At 39.5% G+C, this 18,557-nt stretch overlaps 1 protein-coding gene across 1 annotated transcript in view; it reads left to right on the plus strand.

Annotated features, from left to right (window-relative positions):
- The window catches only part of adgrv1 (adhesion G protein-coupled receptor V1), a 143,887-nt gene that overhangs the window by 55,737 nt on the left and 69,593 nt on the right, over positions 1–18,557 (plus strand). The window contains exons 53-82 of the mRNA XM_015373314.1: positions 2,223–2,345; positions 3,185–3,407; positions 3,489–3,693; positions 3,783–3,929; positions 4,070–4,325; positions 6,372–6,574; positions 6,655–6,831; positions 6,931–7,113; positions 7,199–7,378; positions 7,529–7,693; positions 7,784–7,904; positions 8,714–8,837; positions 8,932–9,070; positions 9,196–9,381; positions 9,524–9,759; positions 9,853–10,001; positions 10,805–11,003; positions 11,101–11,320; positions 11,406–11,645; positions 11,743–11,892; positions 11,985–12,205; positions 12,992–13,271; positions 13,397–13,540; positions 14,130–14,301; positions 14,474–14,615; positions 14,704–15,272; positions 15,359–15,622; positions 16,874–16,991; positions 17,096–17,267; positions 17,345–17,587. Of these exons, the coding sequence (XP_015228800.1) occupies positions 2,223–2,345; positions 3,185–3,407; positions 3,489–3,693; positions 3,783–3,929; positions 4,070–4,325; positions 6,372–6,574; positions 6,655–6,831; positions 6,931–7,113; positions 7,199–7,378; positions 7,529–7,693; positions 7,784–7,904; positions 8,714–8,837; positions 8,932–9,070; positions 9,196–9,381; positions 9,524–9,759; positions 9,853–10,001; positions 10,805–11,003; positions 11,101–11,320; positions 11,406–11,645; positions 11,743–11,892; positions 11,985–12,205; positions 12,992–13,271; positions 13,397–13,540; positions 14,130–14,301; positions 14,474–14,615; positions 14,704–15,272; positions 15,359–15,622; positions 16,874–16,991; positions 17,096–17,267; positions 17,345–17,587 (5,951 nt within the window). The remainder of the gene's footprint in view (positions 1–2,222; positions 2,346–3,184; positions 3,408–3,488; positions 3,694–3,782; positions 3,930–4,069; positions 4,326–6,371; positions 6,575–6,654; positions 6,832–6,930; positions 7,114–7,198; positions 7,379–7,528; positions 7,694–7,783; positions 7,905–8,713; positions 8,838–8,931; positions 9,071–9,195; positions 9,382–9,523; positions 9,760–9,852; positions 10,002–10,804; positions 11,004–11,100; positions 11,321–11,405; positions 11,646–11,742; positions 11,893–11,984; positions 12,206–12,991; positions 13,272–13,396; positions 13,541–14,129; positions 14,302–14,473; positions 14,616–14,703; positions 15,273–15,358; positions 15,623–16,873; positions 16,992–17,095; positions 17,268–17,344; positions 17,588–18,557) is intronic.

Genomic DNA, 18,557 nt, shown 5'->3' on the forward strand with positions numbered 1-18,557 from the left:
TTTACAAATTGCATTTTGTGTTTACTTGTGTTGTCCTTGACTATTGTTTAAATTGGTTTGATGTTCCGAAACACTTAAGTGTGACAAACATGCAAGAAAAACAGGAAATGACCAAGGGGGCAAACACTTTTTCACACCACTGTACATATATATATATATGTGTGTGTGTGTGTGTGTGTGTGTGTGTGTGTGTGTGTGTGTGTGTGTGTGATAAAATATTGCCTTTGACACTGTGAAGCATTCATTTTTTTCTGACCTGGAATAAAAACCCACATCAGAACATTCCCCTAGGTTCCTCCTATAGAAGGCTGGACAAAGTCTAAAACCTCTTCACAAAAAAATACATCTAAACATTAGCTTATAAATCTTAGAAAACATCCACTGTCACTGTGCAGATCGGCTGGCAGAAATGATCATGCTCAGCTTTACATTGCTGCAAGCTGATCTGAAAAAAGCGGGTTATTGTTTGCTGAGCAAGCACAGCACAGTCAAGGTAGGTGCTTCGTGGAATGGGCAGGTAAACACTGCTCTACATCGAGCTGTAATGGCTGCTGGTTTACCAACAAAGGGAGGGGCTGCTGCAGAAAGCAGAATTTAGGAGGAATTTAGTAGGTTAAAAAGGTAGTACAAAGAATAAAAAAGTCAAAATTCCTTAATATAGGCCCATAATTGTGTTGAAGGAAGCTTAGCTTTTTCAAGGAAAGTAATTTACAGATACAGATCACACGATACAGATTGTCTAAGACAGGGGTCTTCAACAGGGGATCCGCGACCCCTAGGGGGTCCACAGAGGTACTTCATTCGGGTCGTGTAAGTTTTGGTGATTAGACTTTTTTTATATTCCCACCTCCATTTTTTCCACTAATTGAAATGTCTTTAAATACACATTAACATGAATTGAACAAACTGTAGTAAACAGATAAATGGAGTCAGAAGATGTCTTTCAGTCATCAATGCACATATTCAGCGACACACAGGAGATCTTTCAAACTGTGCACCATTTCATTCACAACACCTGATCCATGAATGAGGAATCAGAATCAGAAATACTATCCATAGGAGAAATTACTTTTGTTGCATTACTCCATCTGTAATAGAGTGACTATAGGACCAGTTGGATATAACACTATTTCATACAATATATATATAATTATGGGGTCCCCGCTTCATCTCGCCATCAGTTTGGGGGTCCTTCACCAGAAAATGTTGAAGACCCCTGGTCTAAGATTTTTGTGGCCAATACATATTAAACAGTGAAAGTTTGGAGACGTACCTAAAGAAAACAAAAAACAGTTGTTCAAGTATTTTTAAAAGCCTGTACTAGGACTGGAACTTTATTGTATCATCATTTTGTTATTCTGATCAAATTTGGTAAATACAATGATGCCAGCTGATATTTTCATATTCTCATACACACTGTATTCTGTATATCTGTGGACCTAAGACAATCCGGCTAACAAAATATAACATATAAAATGTGAGTTTCTAACACTTGTAATACATTAACCAAATATTTGTCTTGCAAATGATGTATTGCATATGACACTGATATCCTTGGAACTCACAGCTGATATAGTTGCTGAGATTGAACTGGTTTATCGATTACTGTAGATATAAAAATAAAAGTTCAGCTTTTGAAAAAAAATTTATGAATATCTGTGTTTTGTGTCAGCAGCCTGCTGTTGAGTCAAAATGCAGATGTTTAGGTTCACTATATATGTATGGTCTTGGATGTTTAGTCCGCAGTATTGAAACAGTATTGGATTTCATTGTTGCTGTTTTTTTATGTTACCTTGTTTGCTTCATATCTTTTTGGTAATTATGTAACAGATATCATTACAGACTGCAAACATTGGTGAAACAAACAGAAACTGTTTAGGCTTCCTAAACATCTTTGTTCCTTTGTTTCCTCACAAGTTGTAGGTTTTTGTGAAATTTACAATGTGCCTCTGGCGATACATTTTTTTGCAATTCCTTGTTTATTGTAAAATTATATAATACTTCTGAGTCTGCAAACAGTATGGTTTTTTGGTTTATTTGGCAAGGCCTCAGTGTGTAGTACAGCAGAACCACAAAAGTTCTCTGAACATGTAATTATTCAGTCTTGGGCGTGTCTGTCAGGCGAGTGGTTACATAAACATGCTATTCTGGTGTGAATGAGCATACACCTCTCAAGCGTTTTTATGTTTGCTTCAGTTTATTTTATGTTTTTTCTCCAACAGGTCTCTCTCCTTCTTGTGAAGTGTTACAGTGGAGTTCATCAGAGCCTTTACCACAGAACCGTCAGTCCATTCCTCACCCAGGGCTTGTCTCCATTCACTCCTTCACTGTGCCATCGGAGATCAGTAAGACGTGATAAACAACTCTACTTCATAAGATTTAGTGCTCATGTTTGAATACCTGAAAATTGTTTACATTGAAAAAGACTTCTTCTGTTTTGCTAATGTCTCACATATTTCAGATGATCTGAGGGATTAGTTTTTAGTTTATTAAACTGATTTAAGAGAAAAGTAGAACCAGTGCAACAAAATGTGAGTTTAAAGAAATGCAGTATATCATCTTTCTACCTTAGAAACCTTTAACAACAAATAAGGAAAGAAGTCGATGGCATTTATAATTCTTAAAATAAGTTGCAAAGACATTTCGAAGGTTATTTTGGGCTCAAGTTAACCACAATGAGAGCCATTATCTACAGATGCAGAAAACTGAGCTCTAATTAAACTACACAGGAGTTGCCAGCCTTCTAAAACTGTTCCTAGAGCATGCCACTGATTCACATGGGAGATTAAAAAAGAAAACACTAAGGAGGTCACCTGTTTAAGTAAAGGTTAAGTTTGAGGTTTTTTTTTAACAAAAACAAAGAGGCTCCACAAAAATCCACAGTGTAGGTTAAAAGTAGAGAACACTGCTGACCAAAGTAACACAGATTACCGTATCATTTCTTTTGCATGCTTAAAAGACGAAAAAACAGAAAAAAAATTTTATTAAAACATTCAAGCTTCATGAAAGCTACTTATATCCAACTCTTTGTTGTATCGGTTTAACTGAACAAAAATAAATGCCTCCGTTAAAAAAAAATACAGTATATGTTCTTGAATCAATCGTAAAATGTTGATTGCTTTTTTTCCCAGAAAGGTTGTTGATCATTTTTGAAATTCTAAACTAAGATATTTCTTCACCTCAGCATATGCCTTGCTAAGTGGAAGAAATAGCTCCTCCCTTTATTCCTGGAGATCTGATGTGAACCTGTTTACCATGATCCTGAGGGTCCCTGGAGCCAACAACTTCCTCTCATTCATGGTGCCATACCTCAATACCACAAAGGTCCTTCTGGCTTCCTCTGAAGATAATAGCTCCACTATCTATGAATTCACATCTGTCTCAAATCAGTCTGATTTTATACCCAGGTATGGCATGGATTAAAACTGTTGGGCACAGCTTTGTTAATAAAATATGTTAATGAAATGTCATTCCTTTCTGACACTCAGCTCTGGGGAGTTATTCTTTGCTGCTGGTGATAGGGAGCTTGATCTAGCAGTGAACATAATTGATGATGACATCCCTGAGGTGGAAGAGCTCTTCAGGGTGAAGCTGAAGAACCCAAAAGGAGGGGCAGAGATTGGATTTGGTGGTCAGGTTACAATTATAGTCCCATCTAATGATGATGCCCACGGAGTTATTGGCTTTGCTCAGGTAAGATTTAATTTTAAAACAGCTCGCTGTGTTACTGACTTTTTCAACGGATTTCTGAGTACAAAGCTCAGCTTTATATTCATTCACAGAATTCGTTGCACATGGATGTTGAGGAGTTGGAACAAAATAATCAAATTTCTCTTAATGTTGAGAGAAAAAGAGGACTTTTTGGCAGACTGACTGTTCATTGGGTTGCTAATGGTAGTTTGGCAGATATTTACCCCACATCTGGAGTGGTGAGTAACCTCTGCTGTTTACACTGAACAACATACCACATCAACATTTCTTAAAAATCATATATTAGATAAACACTCTTATCCATTTAGTATGATAAATAAATAGGTAATTAAGTGCAAAACTTTATTTTTCATTACAGGTAACATTCTCTGAAGGTCAGACAGTAGCCATCATCTCATTAGCCATCATTGCAGATGGCGTGCCTGAGGTGTCTGAGAGTGTCATTATCACCCTCCGGGATGTCAGCACCTTGGGCCTTCAGGAGAAGCAACAAGGTGCGGTCATCGACAGGCAGCGGGCTCAGGCTCTGCTTACTATCCTGCCAAACGGCTCCCCCTATGGCGTGATTGGGTGGCATCTGGATTCCCAGTTTACACAAACCCAGGAACCACAGAGTAAGAACCTTATTGAAAAAAATCCTTAAGTGTCAGATGCTTTCTGTACATTTAACCTATGCAAGATAAATGGCATGTACTTATATAGCACCTTTATTCAAGTTAGGAGACATGACCAAAGCGCTTTACACTACATTCATTTACCCATTCACACACACACTCATGGTGGCAAGCTACATTGTAGCCACAGCTGCCCTGGGGCTCACTGACAGAAGCGGGGCTGCCGTACACTGGCGCCACCGGGCCCTCTGACCACCATCAGTAGGCAATGCAGGTGAAGTGTCTTGCCCAAGGACACAACGACACTGAAAGTCAGAGTCAGGGCTTGAACCGTCAACCCTTTGATTTCAGGGCAAACCCCTACACCCAACGCCACTGTCGTCCCGATAAATGAAATCTTTCTTAGAGTAAGATGTAGCATTATGATTTCATTACTCCAGAAATGTTTATTCAAATTGTCATGCTTGCTGTACCTATTGATGTAGAGATTTGGTACTGATGGAAAGGTCTTCCTCTTTATTAGAAATTTTTATTTAAAGTTGGCCATTGTAGGTCAAATCTCATCAGCTTCCAATTTTCTTCAAAAAGAAAAAGTACATCTTCCACACCCTGCAAGGATACATACATAAATACAAACTACACATAGGATTTCTTTCAGCATTCTTTGAACATTACCTTTCCTCTTGTCAATCTTTTGTGACACGTAGGGAGCTTGTAAGGAACTTGACATGCATTGTTCAGGACTTTGGGAGCAGACTGGCGATCACAAAAATCAGTATACATTTTTCACCAATCACAGCATCAAATCCATACATTTTTCAAATTTGCTCTCATGTACATAGACTCTTCATTATTAGTTATCAAAATTAAATGAGAAGAGGAAGTATCATTAATTGACCACAGTTTTTGAAAAGGAATTTTTACCTCTAGCCTCGGCTAGCCGTAGTCTCCCCCTGCTCATTCTCCCTTGCGGACTTCTCAAAAGTACCTCAGCCCAGCTGTAGCCTCTCCCATGTATTCTGCTGTACTTCTTCAATCCGCAGTTAGCCTATAGCTAGCCTCAGCCAGCAGTAGCCTCTCCCCGCCCTGGCATTGTTTCCCTGGCGTGCTTCTCCAGTCAACCGCTGTGCTCCTCCACTCTCCTCTTGAGCTGACTTATTTCCCCACTCTGGTGCTCTGTCTGTTTCCCGGGCTCCTCTAATCTACCGCTGTGGTACCTTAGCTCCAGAGGGTGGCACAGCTGGCTGCCTTGTCCAGGTTATGGTGCTGTTTCCCCTGATGTTCTAAAAAATTATTCCCTGCTGCTTCTGCCAGAGCTCAGAATGCTATCTCCCCTTACCTCATGCTTTCAGGCACAGTTTTTGTGGTTTTGAGGATCATCTAGTACTGTCAGAAACCAGAACCTTGGACCCAGAATTCAGGCAGACAGACTGGTGTGATTTATGCTAGCGTTTATTGACTGCTCAATAAATCTGAGACTCAGCAGCTTAAACAAAAAGGCCATAATCTCTGCAGAGGGGAAAACACAGGTTAGTGACCACAAAACTCTGGTGGAGAAGCCAGCAGACGTGGGAGAGCAGATGATTCCAGAAGGAGAAGCCAAAACCTGTGTTGATGAGGTCGCAGAAGTCCAGGCTAGAAGATCAGAGATCCAAAGAGGTACCGTAGGGAAATCCACCTGGAGTCAAAAGACAGATCCAAGGTCGCTAGCTGGGAGAATCTAGATGGAGTCCAGAGACAGGCCAGGCAAACAGATCAAAACAGAGGCAGGCAAACTAAAAGGTTTAAGGGCAGAAATCAGGATCAGGTTATCAAAACAAACAAACTGGGTACCCTGGAGAACTCTCAACTACGGATCGAATAATCTGGCACTGATGGCTGGGAACAAACTGTTTAAGTAGAATCTGGAACAGGTGGATCTCATGAAAGGTAAAGAAAACTGGAAGGAGCTAGGCAGGTGGAAGTAATGAACTAATAATCCAGTCATCAGTTCCAAGATCATGACAGGTACTTGCATATCACACTCTTTTTTTTCCCAATCTGCAGGAGTTCCGGTCAATGTGACCCTTTCTGTTGTAAGGGAGCAGGGATCATCAGGTGAGGTGGCAGTCCATTACCAGACAAAACCAGCCCTGTTTCACCCTCCTTCCAATCAGGCTTCTGCAGGAGAGGATTACTTAGCCAAAGATGACACAATTATCATGGTCAACGGTGCCACTGTGGCCCTTGTCTCTATCACTATTCTACCAGTAAGGATGGGTGACAAGTAATCAAAGTTGACAATATTCTTTTTGTTTTACTGAATATGCATAAACATGTTTTTTTTAAGGATGAAGTACCAGAGCTTGCAGAAAGGTTCCTGGTGAATATCACTAAAGTGGAGTTAGTAAGAGGGTCAGTCGGAGCAGGGCAGCCTAGTCTAAGGAGGCCTGGGATGGAAGTAGCAGAGATCACCATTCAGGAGAATGACGATCCACGAGGGATTCTGCAGTTCAACTTCTCTGAGGTGAGCCAGTAAAAAGGTGAACACAGATGAGAGGAAAACGTAAGTTCATGTCCTAAACAATCTTCTATGAAAACTGATGTTACTAATTCTCTTGCTTAGGATTTACCTGGAAGTGTGTTTGCCTATGAGATACCACCACCAGACAATGTACTTCATTTGTCAGTGTTACGACTTGCTGGCACAAGTGGAAGACTGGTTGCTTACTGGGAGGCTCAACCGATTACAGCCGACCTCAATGACTTCAGCCCTGTATCAGGAAACATCACCTTTCAAGACGGCCAGGTAAATCATGGATACAGGCTTAGGAGCTGCAACTATTTAAATATTATATTGAGTGGCTTATGCTTTGTTTTTATCAAACCTTTAGAAAGAATCATCGATAGCCATCATGATCTTGGATGATGAAGATGTAGAAGCCTCAGAGACTTTCAGAGTGGATTTGCTACGAGTGATTGGTGGAGCTCGTCTTGGACAAGTGACCTCTGTTACTGTGGTGGTTCCATCCAACGACTCGCCTCTTGGACGATTTGGATTTCAAGAATTGGAGGTGAATGTGTGATATTTATTAAGCTAAAACTAGGTGGTACACTGAAGAAGTTCGTAATTCAAATAAAAAGGTAATAAAATTCAATTAGTGATGAATTAAGAGTAATAGATATCTTTTCCATTATTTTTTTCAAACAATTTTTCCATTTAGGTTGTGGTCACTGAGCCTGAGTTTTTAGACGACCCTGCAGCTGTGGCGACACTCACTGTGGTACGTAGTGAAGGAGGTGAGGGTGGAGTGACGCTGGTGTGGCAGCTGGAAGACCTGGCTATAGATGACCTTTCTCCTGTTAATGGAACCCTTGTTTTCACTGAGGTGAATTAAAAAAGCACCACTTGCTTATTCATCGCTTAAAAGTCTTATTTGGAATAAAATTGTAAAAAAAATTTCCATTTTACTTTTCAGACGGAGACTGCCAAATCGTTTGTGATCGGAGCCCTCGCTGATAATTTTATTGAGGGAGATGAGCACTTCACTCTACGCTTGTTTCCTGCTGACAGTGGAGCTATTATCGACCCCTTGCATGGTTAGTATAACGCCATTAAGGCAAATTAATGGTATTTTGAGTTAATTAGGAAAAGGTCTCTCTTTTATGCCTACACTTGAACTGAAATTCCCTTTAACTTAGACTTAAATAGGATTTTTATTTTGTCAGGCCTGTCTAGCTTATGTTCTTTTAATATTTTTTTATTGATTCAGATTTTTTTTTCACTGGTCTTTTTCATAACAAGGTTTTCCATGACACCCAGTGATACTGACTCCAGCCCAGCACCAAGGACTTATGGTGTTCCAAATACTTTCCTTTTTGTCTTTGTTTGGTTTAAGCCAGATTTCATAAAATAACAACACAAATTCTTAGTTATATGGTTGTGATTATTATTTCTTGGCACCTTTTTTTGAGTCTGGCAACTTTAGCAACTAAGAAATACTGTAAAGATTGTTCTTATATACTGTCAGTTGCTGACAGTTAAACTCAGGATTTAGATAACTAAAAGTATGAGGAGGATAACCAACATGGCTGAGTTTGCATCAGTGACCTTCTAAAGCTACACATTTCCCCTTGACTCCTATTATCATCCCATATACTGGTGTTGTTTTTGCTAAGGGTCCTAAGATATGTAATTATAAACATGTTGATTATGACACTGTTGATTTCTTAAATTGGAGCTGGTGTTTTTCTGTTTGATGGTACTGCTTTGACTTCTGTTTGCAATCGTTGAATGTCTCATTTGTTTTAGTTTGAATGCTATTCAATTTCCAACTTAAAAAACTATTTGTTAAAAAAAAAAAACCTTACTTATTTATTTCATATCTTTTTTTATAAATTTTGTTCAGGGGAGGTAACTGTCACCATCAGAGCAGACAAAGCTGCCTTCGGAATCATTGGAATAGCAGAGTCATCTCAAAATGTTATCATTGGGGAACCTCAGGGCAACTATAACGGGACTGCCATGGTCAAGTGAGTTAGATGTGATACTTGCAACTAATCTAGAAAAAGAAGTTATTTACATTTCAATGATAAAATATGTTTGTGATTGTGTGTTTCTGTGCAGCATTGTGAGAGGTCCAGGTGTTTTTGGAGAGGTCCAAATTTATTGGAATATTACTCCAGCTTCGGTTTCTGAATTTGAAACAGTATTTGGCATTGTCGCTATGAGTGATGGTCAGTCTGTTGCCACCATTTTACTAAAGGTAAGTATTTTGCTGTAGTTCATTAATATATATATATATATAGATATAGTCTTTCATTGTGTCTGTCTTTTCAAAATTGCCATATGTATTGAATAGAAGTTTGTTCATATCTGCTATTTTCACAGGTTATTGATGATGAACTCCCTGAAGAGCGACGTGATTACCAGCTCCTGCTGACCTCTGCTACAGTAGGACTGGAAATAAGTCCCATCGCCAGGCATGCAAGAGTTACCATGGCAGCAAGTGATCTCCCTCATGGACTTTTCTCTTTCGACCAACTCCAGCTCACAGCGAGGGAAGAGGAGGAAATGGTGAGATCATTAAAGTTTAACACACTTGTTTATAGAACTATTTTATTTGTTTTATTTATTTTATTTTACAACTAAGACTGACACAGTTGTTGCTGCTGATTGGCTTTAACCACCACCTTTCCTGTTATACTTTTTTACACAGGTTAATGTGACAGTGGTTCGCTCCTTTGGCAGTTTGGGCAGTGTGTTGGTGAACTATGAGACCTCAGGCTATACAGCAGTCAGTGGAACAGACTTTTCTTCAGCTTCAGGACAATTACTGTTTACAGCAGGCCAAACCTCACAAGAAATTACTCTTCATATCCGAGACGACAGTCTACCAGAGGGACCCGAGATATTCTTTATTAACATTACTAATGTAGATCTGCTTAATCTCAGGTTGTTACATTTTCTTAAATGAGGCTCGTTTCCAATGCTCTGCTGAATGTGCTTTACTTATTTCACTTTTCTGTGTCTCCCTCTGGTGGTCAGTGCTGTGGACTACACAGTGCGAGAATCAGGACTTCAGCTGGACCAACCTCCAGCTATTGGAAACATATCTTCTGTTTTAGTGGTTATTCTGCAGAACGACAATGCTGAGGGGATCTTGGAGTTCAGACACGACTACCTTAACATTACAGGTAAAAAGCCAGCAGAAAGTGTTTAAGTGCACTGCAGTTTAGTCAAGGCATTGTTTTAGAGGAAATTGTAAGCCACTAGCCTTAGATAAAAGAAGAACACAACTTGTCTTATTTTTAGATTTAGACAAAAGATTTATTAAACTGTCCGTCCTTTTATTTCAGATGGTGCTTACTTTGTTTGATAACCCAAACACTCTAATAAAAAAAAAAGTCCCAATCCTCTGTAGTCCGGTTGTGGCATCTTTGCAGAATCTGTTGTTTGATGTTTGAATATAAATCATTTCTTTCCTGCCCTTCTTGTCTTATGGCCATTGTCTTATATACCTATAAACCTGATGGTCTGTAGCTTTTGAGGACTGGAGTAGTTAGGTAGAAAATCCAGGCACTTCCAGAATGTTCCTTGCCTTGATGAAACTTTCTTCACAACACTGAGCTTTGAAGTTTGTGATAATAATAATAATATAATTTGATATTGAATAATTGGTGTCGTATTCCCATTAACAGCAATATTGGTACCTTTAAAACCTTTGACAGGAAGATGATTATTATTAGCATCATTTCCTTCGAATTCTGGTCTTGAAATAACATTAGAATGACAGAAGGAAATTAGCTGCCCTGTCAAAATAAGAACTATTTTTATATTGCCTCAGCTAACAGCTGTATAATTGAACCTTTTGCATCAATACGTTTTTTAGGGGTCTGGTCCCTTAATGTCCCTTAAAGTCCCTTAAAACATTTATAAAAAAGTTTGGGGTATAACTTTAAAAAAAGCGGAAGATGAATATTTTTCTTGATATTTTCAGTTGAGGAAGATGTGGGTCACGTGTCGATCCCCGTAGTGAGGAGGGTGGGTTCCTATGGAACCGTCTCTGCTCACTTTCTGTCAAGAAGCTTGAGTGCGACCCCCGGTCTCGACTACTTGCTGAACAATGATTCGCTGATGTTTGTCAGCGGCCAAAATATAAGCTTCATCAATGTCACTATTATTGATGACACAAACAGGTGAGGACTTGGTTTATTATAAAAAAGAAAAATGCCTCATGTAAATAAACATTATGTGGAATTTAACTCAACCAAATCAACACATTTTTTGTTCCAGTGAACCTGCAGAGATATTTGAAATTGTCCTGGTTGGTGCCACCGGCGGAGCTGTTCTGGGCCCCCAACAAGTTTCAAGAATCACCATTAGCAAGAGTGATTCTCCAAATGGAGTCGTCCGCTTTGTGAATGAAAGTCTAATAACTTTGGTAAACCCGGACTCTACTTTGAAGCTGAGTCTTGTATTGGAAAGAGCAGGAGGCCTTTTGGGCAATGCAACGGTAAATCAGTTATGCGAGGGGAAAAAATATGATCATGCAGTTCCCTATCAGATTCTATTTTGCTTAATATTTTTTCTTTTCACAGGTTGCTTGGAACATCTTGGGTCCAAACAGCAGAGACACCCTGCCTGCTTTAAATACAGACATTAGAGCTCCTGTGACTGGCTCTTTCTTTTTTAAAGATGGAGAGGAGAGCGTCGGTATCATTGAGCTACGGATTCTGCCTCATGGCGAGGTGGAAATGGAGGAAACATTTATAATAGAGCTGAGTGTTCTTTCTGGTGAGATGGATGTTGATCCTCAGGCTGGTTCAGTAACACTTAAGGTACTGTTCTGGAAAAATAATAAAACACATCATAACTTATTTAAGGCAATTATCAATTCTAAGAGCTGAAGTTTTCTTCTGAATCTTCCAATTTTAGATAGAGCAGTTTGGAGATCCTAATGGTATAGTCCAGTTCACTGCTGATGCTCTCAAACAACGCGTCATCAATGAATCCACAGAAGCAGAAGGCCCACTTAACATTTCCTTGTTGATCACTCGTAGAGGAGGAACCATGGGCAACATCACAGTAAGATAATATAAAAATTCTAGATTTCTTCCCTATCAGTCAAACTCAATATAAGTAATAAAAATGTTAACAGAAGCATAATTTTATCCCAGGTCCAGTGGCAGATTCAGAGTGACTCAGATATAGTTGGTGACTTTCTAGCCTTAGCTGGCTCTGTAATAATACCAGAAGGCCAAAGGGAGGCAGAGATTATCCTTCGCCTGATGCCTGACACAGTGCCAGAGTTGGAGGAGGTCTACGTCGTCCAGCTTACAGCGGTGGATGGCGGTGGGACTCTGGATGCCAACCCAGACCTGATCAGAACTCAAATAAGGTCTGAAACTACAGTTGTGTTATATTCACTCCTCTACAATACAATATAATACTAACACTGTTTATACACTCAACAAAAATATAACTGTAACATTTTTTATGAGATGAACTCTGAGATCTAAAACTTTTTCCAGATACACAATGTTACCATTTGCCTCAAATATTGTTGACAAACCAGTCTAAATTTGTAATAGTGAACACTTCACTATCAAGATGCTAAAACCCAAAAATTTAGATTTTTGCGTTCAACTCATAAAAAATGGGAGCAAAAACAAAAGTGTTGCGTTTATATTTTTGTGGAGCGAAATAAGAAGATTAATAAATAAAACTTCTCAGCTTATCTAAAACATATTTGAAGGATTATAACGACTCAAGGTTGACCACCTTTACATCTTCTTGTTCTCTCTCTATGAAAGAAAAAATACATTCATTAGTGACAGAAGAAAACAGCTGCTTCCTGCCCGCTTGTGCAGCATGACTCGCTACAGCTGTGGATGTTTAAAAGAATTTATTAAAGTTTTATAAAGCATTCTATAGGGAATGTCTATTGATTCCAAAAGGCAGTACATTATATATTTTAGAACAGGACAACACTGCAAATTTACACATTTATACACCTGTTTTATAGATGCCTAAAATTAAATTAAGAAAACCTAAACACCTCTTGTTACATTATCAAAAACATTTATTTTGCACCCACTGATGTTGTGCTCTTGTGAGATTGTTTTCAACATCTATTCAACAGTGGATAATAAAACTTAATTTGTTCATTTGTTTTCTCTTTTAGGGTGCCTGCTAATGATGAACCCCATGGAGTGTTTTCGCTGAACCCTGAGCTGCAGTCTGTAGTGGTGGAGGTTTCAGGGTCTCAGGTCACTCGGGCTTTGCTTGTGAATGTTTCACGATTTGAAGGGCTTTATGGCAATGCCAGTGTTGGCTATAAGATAAGTGGAAGGGGAAGTGAAATGATGGACATTCAGGACATACTGGGAGGACAAGCTGAAGGAAGGCTGCTTATGGTAGAGGGACAGTCCTTCAGTCAGATAACTATCCCAATCAGCAGCCAAGTAAGAACCATAATGCTGTCTGACAGCACTAAGAACCCATGCATTTGGGAAAAAAATAATAGTTTTCTTTAAGTTTCCTGCTATTTTGAATATCTTTATTTTTCCTCACACATTTCTCTTTTTAGGTATTTTTGTCATTCGATGAAAGCTTTAACATAGAACTGACTGATGTTAGACTGGTCAGCGCTCTCCAAGGCTCTTTGCCTCGTCTGCTTCATGACTCCAGTTCTGCTACAGTGACCGTTCCTGAGGAAGCTGCAAGCTCAGAGGTAACTTCTGGATTTATTTATTCACCTGTGTTTTATTTTGTTCATATAATAAACCACAAGGTTGTACTCGGACAGCTATCCTTTCATGTTAATTTTCAGTAATATGACTAGACTGGGGAATTATAACTTTAAATTAGACCTTTTCATGGCTTCTAAGTAGGATGTATACTGTTTATATTCACGTACTTTGGAATCATGAATCAACAATTTCTGACATTTTAGAATGGTATCCATCTAACATTTAGGTGAAATGAATGAGGGTTCACATAAAACATAAAGTCAAATATTTAGCAGAAAATATTGCTTTTGTTTTATCAACATTCAGCTGCTGTTATAAACATTTATCAGCTTAACAATAATATTGCATTATTGAAGCTTAATTTAATTGGTTTATTTTTTTACATTACATATGTCATTAATGGTTAACAATAAATTAAATTTAAATAGTTAGGAACTTTGTAGAACACCACAGGACACTGGATTCTTGTTCAGCACATGCTGATGTTTAATGACAAATAAATCGTATGTCCAAGAATCTGTCATTAGGTTAATACTTTATCTTCCATCCATTTGTTTTGTACTCGTTCAGGTTGGATTTGCTTCACTGGCTCTGGAGGTTTTGAGCATAGAGTTGGGAGCTTGTGAGGCAAAGGTAACTCGAACTGGGCTTTTTGGGGAAGTTAGTGTGCAGTGGAAGGCTGGTTACCCTTCAGGAATGAATCCCCAAGGCTTCAGAATTGGACGTATAATTCCAAACACAGGTGAAACACTTTGAGCTTCGAAGACTGATTAATTAAAAAATACTATTTCCAAATGTTTTCTTCAGTAGAAAAACAATCAGCTTCTTTCTGTTTTTTTAAACCTCTCAAATTATTCTGTCAAACTCTGAAAAGATTTCTAACTGTTGAGTATGTGTCCTTTCTTTATGTTTAGGTTTGCTTACCTTGGCTCATGGAGAGAAGGACAAGTCCATATCTTTCACAGCTCATGCTAATGCATTAGAAGCAGAAACCTATTCTTTACATCTCACTGATGCCACATCTGGCACTGGTGGACCTGGTACAGTTAAGTTAAGGTAGGATTCAAAATCCAACTTTAGGCAACAGTTTAATATTCAGCTGACCGTTATCATGCTCTTATGCCTCCGCTTTTTTTTTTCACAGGTCAGGTTTTACTGTGGCAGAAGTGGAACCGTTGGGTATTTACCAGTTTGCCCCTGATTCTCGTCAACTTGTTATTGCTGAGGACATCCAAACTATTACACTTTATGTTCAGAAGCTATACGGGTCCCGTAGCAACATGACTCACCTGTCGTACTCAACATCAGGAGGCAGTGCAGCACCAGGAGAGGATTTCCTCCATGTGTCCGATGGCCGTTTGGTTTTCAGCTCACCTCAGCAGAAAAATGCTTCATTCAACCTTTCCATCATTGATGATGACCTATCAGAGAGCGATGAGCTCTTTTTTGTCAACCTAACACATGTTGAGGTCATCAGTCCAAGTCTAACCTGGGCAGAGGCACCCCCTCGCCTTAACCCACAGCACAGAGTGGCCACTGTCACCATACAAGCCAGTGATGCAACTGGTGGAGTTTTGAGCATTGGCCCTGAACTTGTACAAGTGGAAGAGGACAGAGATGAGGCAAGTCAGCAGGAACGGAGAGTTGTACTAAGAGTACGCAGGTCAGGCAGTGTTGCAGATACTGTGAATGTCAAGCTCCTGGCATACGGAGGTCTGTTTTCTTCTCACGGGGAATTATTTACCCCTATTTAGTCTGTAATTTACCTCAAACTTATGCTGTTGTGTTACGTACCTCAGATGGAAGTACAGAAAGTCCTCCCTTCACCCTGGAGCCATCCAGTACTCTCGCAAAGGAAGAGGAGGACTTCTCTTTGGAGTCCACTGTGGTGTCTCTGCAGGCCGGAAAAGAAGAGGCCGAGTTTGCCCTCACCATACTGGATGACTCTGAGCCAGAGGGACAGGAAGTGTTCTTCATCTACCTCAGTGATCCACAAGGAGGAGCTCAGATCACAGACAGCCCTTCCCAGGGCTTTGGATCATTTGTAAAGATCGTGATCCTTGGTAAATCATAAAATTGTCCTAAAGTCCATTTGTGTTTGCATTATTCCAATGCCCTGTTTCCTGGCTGGGATAAATTATCCCTTTTAAGCTACGTAAGCCCCTTTTACACCTTGACGATTTAGCTGGCATATGCCTGATGTACGGAAAATCTGTCAAAAATGCTGGCATATGTTGGATAAGTTATGGTTATGTTTAGCAGTAAGTTATGAGCACGCTGAAACACGTTGGCACAGGTCGACATACGGCAAGTACGTTGAGAAATTTTCAGCATGCTGAAAATATTCCAACGTACTTACTGACGATGTTACAGATAAGTTATCTGATTGTTGACATATGTTAAGTGTAAGATAGTCATAAGTCGTAGTGTCTAGCTTATCCAAAACCTATGAGAAACGTGTGCATAACTTATGCGTAAGTTATCATGAACTTATCTCCAATGCATATGAACATGTCTGACATGTTACAGAAGACTGCTGGATGTGTTTCTAATTTACAGCTACTGTTTAATGGCATATTGGAAGCAATTTGGTATTATAGAGGGTTCACAGGAGGAAACCATCAGTAGTCCTCCAGAATCCATCCCAATCATAGGGTAAGCGAGAAGGTGAGTATGATTGATCCTCCCTGCATTCACGCCCATGGCCTGGATCAACACACTTCCTAGCAAACATGACTCCGAATCTGCTGCGACTGCAAACCTTTTTTCTTTTTTTGCTTCCTTTTCGATGCTTCCTCTGGGAAGCTGCTCCCTTCTGTCATTGTATATAAGTTCTGGACTCCTTATGAATACACTATGTATACACCCAAAATTGAAAAAAAAAATACATACAAAGTTCAGCTTATGCCAACGTTTTAGGAGATTCTGGGACGTCAGGCATATGCTGACTAAATCGGCAAGGTGTGACAAGCTAAGGTAAGTGACCATTACATGTTCCAGAAAATGAGCTCCCATCCATTTCATATTCATTAATAGGCTATTAACTATTAAGAATTTTTACAATGACATGTAGATCACCGATCTGCATGACATCATATTTTTGGCTTCCAGTGTATTTTCATTACTGCCAGACTTGTCTGTAGGTGAAATTGAAAACAGCCCACTGATGCTTTATCTGTGATCACTGCAGAAGACATTTCATTTTAAAGTCAACATCTTTTATAATCTACACTCATGGTTACACAATATTGAATATTGTCTGTTGTTCCCTTTAATATGACTCTATGTTTGATGCCCTCTCTTTGCAACATCAGGGAGCGACCTTCATAACGGTATCGTAGGCTTTACTCTTGGCTCCCTGAGGGGCCAAGTTCTGGACGAAGATTCAGAGAACAGAACCACTTTGCTCTACCTCCAAAGACAGGAAAACAGGTGACAAAAAATTGGTGAAAATTTGTAACCACACATGGATGACCACCTTCACAGTAAATGTTTTCATGTTCACAATGAGCCCTTTGCTTTCTCTCGTCGCTCAGAGCTTTTGAAGATTTACAGGTCTTCTGGAGAGCTACTTTCAGTAAGGAAAGCTTAAGTCTTGTTGAAAATGGAGTCAACCTAACCTCCCAGCTTGTACAGACCTCAGGGGCAGTGATCTGTCGGAGAGGAGAGACCCAATGTGCTCTCATTCTTGAAGTTCTGGATGATGAGGTAAAAGAAAGAAACACCCTAAGCTTTTAATAAAGGGGTGTGTATTCCTAAACAAACAAACATATGTTCGGTTCTAGGAACCTGAATACCAGGCCTGGTTCTTGGTTGAGATTTATAAAGTGGGAGCTGGAGCCTCTATCAATGAGACAACACGCTACGCCAACATCACCTTTGTGGAGAGCGACAACCCGCGAGGTGTTGTGTTCTTTTCCGTTGGACATAGACTCCCAGTTGTTACTGTTATGACCACGAGGCTCAGCCTGCAGCTCTACAGACAAGCAAGCATAGCTTCAGCCATGACCCTTCAGTATCGCACAGTGGTAAGAAGTGATGTGTTTTTTATTTCTTATTTACCAGTAAGAAAATAATGGAAATGCAAATTGATATTAGGAAACTTAAGGTAGGAGAATATATTGAATAAAAAAGAAAAAAACAAAAAATGAAGAATGTAGATGTGGACATATAATGGCAGCTGAAAATCAGGAGGCAACCAGAGTTAACCCTCTAATCTCTTGATCTCCCATTAAACACTGGTCAAATGCATTACCATTGAGCTATACTCCTAAAGTCAAAATTCAGTATTTACACAGAGACAATGTTGAAGGTTAACCTGACAAAACCAGGTGGCAATTGAGCCTTATCCTGACGCTTAAAGCCTCTAAACAGTAATGAGGTGGCATCCAAAGTTGTACAAGAGACCTCTTAACAATGCAGCATGACTGCCCAAAAGTGCTGACCATCAATGGGTGTAATACAAAACAATCGAGACAATGGTGAATGTTTATCTGACAAAAGCAGAGGTTTTGCCTTGAGACCAGTACAAAGCACACTTCTTTTTCAGAAGGTAGACCATTTAATAGTCGCTAAAGGCCTCAAGACAGTAATGAGGGGGAAACTGGACTTAAACTGGACTCAAATGCTCTACCACTGAGCTATACCCCCAACTCTGCAACATATTTCCAGATTTACAGAGTGAATACCGCCTAAAGTTGCATGATTTCGAAAAAAATTCTTGCCGTCATTGGGTTTAATGTAAAACCGTTTGGACAATGTTGGTTTTTATTTGACAAAACCACATGTCACGACTTAACTACACCAGTACAAAGAAAAACTTCCTTTTGAGAATCTGTAGTACTTTATCGACGCTCTAATGCTCTAGACAATAACAATGATGAGACCAGTAGAAAGCAACTTCCTTTTGAGAAGCATTAGTACTTTATACACACTTAAAGCCTCTAGACAAGAAAGAGGGGGCATCTGGAGTTGAACCAGAGACCTCTTGATCTGCAG

Source organism: Cyprinodon variegatus, unplaced genomic scaffold (genome assembly GCF_000732505.1).
Source record: "Cyprinodon variegatus isolate N-32 unplaced genomic scaffold, C_variegatus-1.0 Scaffold85, whole genome shotgun sequence".
NCBI lineage: Eukaryota > Metazoa > Chordata > Actinopteri > Cyprinodontiformes > Cyprinodontidae > Cyprinodon > Cyprinodon variegatus.